This window comes from Sipha flava, unplaced genomic scaffold (assembly GCF_003268045.1).
Source record: "Sipha flava isolate LNK unplaced genomic scaffold, YSA_version1 35a_pilon_pilon, whole genome shotgun sequence".
NCBI classification, from domain to species: Eukaryota; Metazoa; Arthropoda; class Insecta; order Hemiptera; family Aphididae; genus Sipha; species Sipha flava.
Genome location: NW_020273058.1, coordinates 2,967,946 through 2,972,021, shown reverse-complemented (window position 1 = coordinate 2,972,021; position 4,076 = coordinate 2,967,946). Strand labels below are relative to the sequence as shown.

The following is a 4,076-nucleotide window of genomic DNA, read 5'->3' as shown; positions in this document are numbered from 1 at the left end:
TTAATCATACATACAACAATTATTGAATCTTACTAAAAATGTGTATTATATATTTATAAATATATGTCTAAGTTAATAAAATACAATTTATTGTACTGTTGTATATTTTTTTTTTAAGATATGTTTCATTTTATTGAATTAATCTTATTTTTAGAAAATATTTTGAATTATTTTTTTAAACGATTTTACTTTAGGAAATATTTAATTTGGTGCGATCAATTGTCCAAAATGTAAATATTAACAATTTTGAGGAAATGGCACACACAATTATTTCCATACCACTGAAAACAATTTATATATTTGAAAACATAGTGGATATAATTTATTTTCGGGTATATAAATATTATTAATAATTATAACAGTTATTAAATTTATTGTTTTACTTATTTAGGCTTTAAATAGACCCGATTTTACAGTTTTATATGCAAAGTTATGTGCATACATGGCCAATCATGCTGCATTTAATAAACTTCACAATTCTAAAACTACTTTTCAAAATGTTTTAGCACAAAAAATCTTCGATATGTTTACCTCATATTATACTCGTACTCCTCAGAATGAAGTACATAAATTGAAAAAAAATTTTATGAACAGTAATATGGTAACTAGTTATATAATTTTTTAATATAATAATAGTATTTTTGTGATTATATTAGATTTTATAATATACACTTGTATACACTTGTTTTATTTAAATAATTACACGTTATTAGTTTAAACACCTTCTACTTCTATAAAACCATTGTTCATGTTATCATCAATATCGTTTTCATCTTTTGCCGTCGAGTGGAGACCAACATCTGAAAAGTCTTCCACGCATTGCGTTACTGTGCATTCGTATCTACAAACTAAACTTGATAAAGTCGATACAAATTCTACGTACTCGGACAATGAACTACTGGTGGAGTTACAGTCTTCTCCATTCTTGATATCAAGGAGTTTTGTATCATTTTCAATTTCCAATTCTGAACGATTTTCCGACCGACTTTTATCACTTGTTATCTCATTGCTTTCAATGGATTGATCCTCAATTTTTTCTATAGTTTTCTCTGTACGGAATTTTCGTTGTTATTTTATTGCATAATATAATCTATAGTTGTTAGTCTTAAGTCATTTCAAGCTTAAGATAAATCTCTCAGTACTGATACTTGCATAGTTAATTTTTTTTTATAAATAAACTGATTTGTAACATTTTAAATCAAGACTTATTCATATATAATATGATTTAGGTACCCAAATGTATATTATATAATTAACAATAATAGCTAATAATTAAACTGACTTGAGTAGAACTACTCAATCAAACTACTAAAACTTAACCATTCTTATTTGCTTTTGACTAAAACCAAATTATATTCAAATAAATTTTCCACCGATTGATAACATATGTTTTTTAATTTAATTATCAAATAATATAAATATTTTATATATGTTATAGACCCCATCTTTTTTCAAGAATATATTGAATAGTTTTCATTTCCAATATTATAAAAGGTCTTTAGCCCATTGCAAGTATGTTTTCAAGTAAAATTAATTAATAATTTGTATATATTGTACGAAATAATATTTTTATAGATTTATCGGTGAATTATTCAAACAAGGGGCTTTTACCGAAAAAAATATATTGTCGTTCATTCACGAATTGATGAAAGTAAAAGATATTCTGAATATTCATTGCTTATGTATAATATTACAAATAGCAGGACAAAAATTATCAAAAGTAATAACCAAAATAGTAAAGTATTAGGAAATTATAGAATAAATAATTTCTTATTTCATTTTTTTTAGACTCATAATTTGGACGGTATAGTACATCATATTTTATTATTTAAAAATGAAAACACTGTCCTCATAAAAATGTCACCAACTCTTCAGTCTTTGATATTCAAAATACAAAACTTGCATTTAAAATGTTGGATACATGAAGGTAATAATGTCAATTTTCAAATTATACTGTATAAATACTATTGTTCATTAGAAAAAATGTACTATTAAGTTACTAAATTTATTTTAACAAATTTTTTTTAAATTTAGTTAGGTTTTATAATATGTTATGTATAATTATAATTTTTTTTTTTTTTTGTTATAATATATTCAACAGTTTGAATTTTAAAATTTCAAGTTATGCATTTTATTTATGTTTAGCAGTTATACAAAGTTGTAACATTACTTTCAAATTGTATATTGGAAAGTAGGATAAAATTATTTTGTAATTTTGTATTAGTATAAATTTTTATGCAGTAATAAATAATTGCTTTTAAAAATTTTTTTTAACAATGATCAGTTTGCAATAATGATTCCTTCAAATTTTCATAACGAAGACATCAAAATTGTATTTTATTAAATTAAATAAATAATATACAAGAATGGTACATGATATCTTCTGAACAGTTTTAATTTAATATATTAACTATTAACTATTTTAATAACTAATTTTTTACAGAACCTCTTAAGTTAATTGAGGACAATGAACAATATATTTCCTTTGAAAATTTGCCGGAGCAATTAAAAAAACTATATGATCTTAAATCATATACAGTAATGGCCCAATGTATTATTGATGAATGTATGGCTGTTCTTAACGGTTTTGACAAGATAAATATCAATGTATGTAGTAGGTTTATTTATTTTATTATCAGTATTTTAAATATAAAAAAAAAATAAAATAAGATGAAGAATATATTTTGATTATTGTATTACTATTAGATTGTTATTATGAAGAAGAATAATAAATAATTATTCCACATTTTTTATAACTCATCAAACAAATCCACTAAAACATCCTAGATATCGATCATCAGAAACTTGAAATTTGAAATATCTATTTCTTACTAATATTAAACTTTTTTTTTACACAAATATCTTAAAACATATAATTATTTAACCATCAAAGTTTATATTATTATACATTATAATACCAATAACTTTTTGATTACATCTTATGTTTATTTATTTCAAAATATTTACAGGAAATAGTACATTCGTTAAAATATATCAACTCGTGGCTACATTACGATCAAGTGTCATTCGTTGCTTCTATGATACTTATAACACTAAACGAAGACCAAAGTATTCGCCAAAAGGCTGGTATACTTTTAAACTTATTTATTAAGAAAGGCTTGTTATTAATTGATTCGGTTTTATCGGGGTAAATATAATAATATAAATTTTCTGTATTGTACATTTTATTAATTATTATTTTATTTTTATTTCATATATTAGAATTAACAAAATAATGGATGACTCAGAATTGAAAATAGAACTTCCAAGATTATCAGATTTATTATTTGACATCACTGGTAGGATTACATATCTGAATTAATTTTGTATAACTTAATTTATACTGTTTTGTATTGTATATTCTAATTGCTTTTTACTTGAATTTAATATTTTTAAATCGAGGATTTGTCTAAAATTTTTTTTTGAGTTATAATACAATTTTCGTTGGTCTAAATGTGAAATAAATTATTATTGTTAAATAATCCATATTTTAGTCATTACTTACTAATCTTTAATTTCGCATTTTTTGAATACTTTTGGCATAATAATCAAAAATATTCAATTGCTTACATTAACAATAAATTGAATTATTAATTTTTATTTTTTTTTTTTGAGATTTCACATGTCTCTGTTTTTATCATTTTTGTTGCTTGTATCTCATAGGCATTCTTGGCTGTGATAAATTTCTATAAACTTAATCACAACCGTCGATCAAACATGTTTAAATTTGCCATTGTTTTTATTTTATTAGTTAATTACTCATTCTAAAAAGTAAAAAAATATAAGCACAAGTTTAAATTAAGATATATATTTAAAAAACCACAAAATAAGAATATATCATAATAATCGACATGAACGGATTCATACAAGTTTCGAATGTTTGATAAAAATAAATGCCCAAGAGATTTGAAAAACTATGTACATTTGTTGATAGTTTTAGAAGCCAATTATCGTACCAAATAATCTCGGCACGTGTAAACAAAAAAAGCAGAGCTTATCGCTTTCAAAAGTCACCATGAATTCTCGAAAACCGCGTGAGTTATTATCATGGTGTAAATAATCATGATATGACTCTT

At 22.9% G+C, this 4,076-nt stretch overlaps 2 protein-coding genes across 2 annotated transcripts; both read left to right on the top strand.

The window, feature by feature from the left end:
• The first annotated feature begins 220 nt into the window (after window positions 1-220).
• On the top strand, window positions 221-1,540 carry LOC112687709. Its single transcript, XM_025560582.1, has 3 exons — window positions 221-332; window positions 392-601; window positions 1,439-1,540. The coding sequence occupies exons 1-3, from the start codon at window positions 255-257 to the stop codon at window positions 1,526-1,528; spliced, it is 378 nt and encodes a 125-aa protein (XP_025416367.1). The 5' UTR covers window positions 221-254; the 3' UTR covers window positions 1,529-1,540.
• On the top strand, window positions 1,493-3,188 carry LOC112687708. The gene is made up of 5 exons (XM_025560581.1): window positions 1,493-1,512; window positions 1,576-1,720; window positions 1,789-1,927; window positions 2,444-2,607; window positions 2,970-3,188. The coding sequence occupies exons 2-5, from the start codon at window positions 1,646-1,648 to the stop codon at window positions 3,150-3,152; spliced, it is 561 nt and encodes a 186-aa protein (XP_025416366.1). The 5' UTR covers window positions 1,493-1,512; window positions 1,576-1,645; the 3' UTR covers window positions 3,153-3,188.
• Window positions 3,189-4,076: the final 888 nt, after the last annotated feature.

What these genes read in the sequence shown, in the direction of transcription:
- LOC112687709 (XM_025560582.1), top strand. Translation starts at nt 255, where the DNA reads ATGGCACACACAATTATTTCCATACCACTGAAAACAATTTATATATTT. An exon ending in TGGATATAATTTATTTTCGG is followed by an intron (nt 333 to 391) that starts GTATATAAATAT and finishes TTACTTATTTAG; the next exon opens with GCTTTAAATAGACCCGATTT. An exon ending in ATTTTATGAACAGTAATATG is followed by an intron (nt 602 to 1,438) that starts GTAACTAGTTAT and finishes TATATGTTATAG; the next exon opens with ACCCCATCTTTTTTCAAGAA.
- LOC112687708 (XM_025560581.1), top strand. Translation starts at nt 1,646, where the DNA reads ATGAAAGTAAAAGATATTCTGAATATTCATTGCTTATGTATAATATTA. An exon ending in CAGGACAAAAATTATCAAAA is followed by an intron (nt 1,721 to 1,788) that starts GTAATAACCAAA and finishes CATTTTTTTTAG; the next exon opens with ACTCATAATTTGGACGGTAT. An exon ending in TTGACAAGATAAATATCAAT is followed by an intron (nt 2,608 to 2,969) that starts GTATGTAGTAGG and finishes AAATATTTACAG; the next exon opens with GAAATAGTACATTCGTTAAA.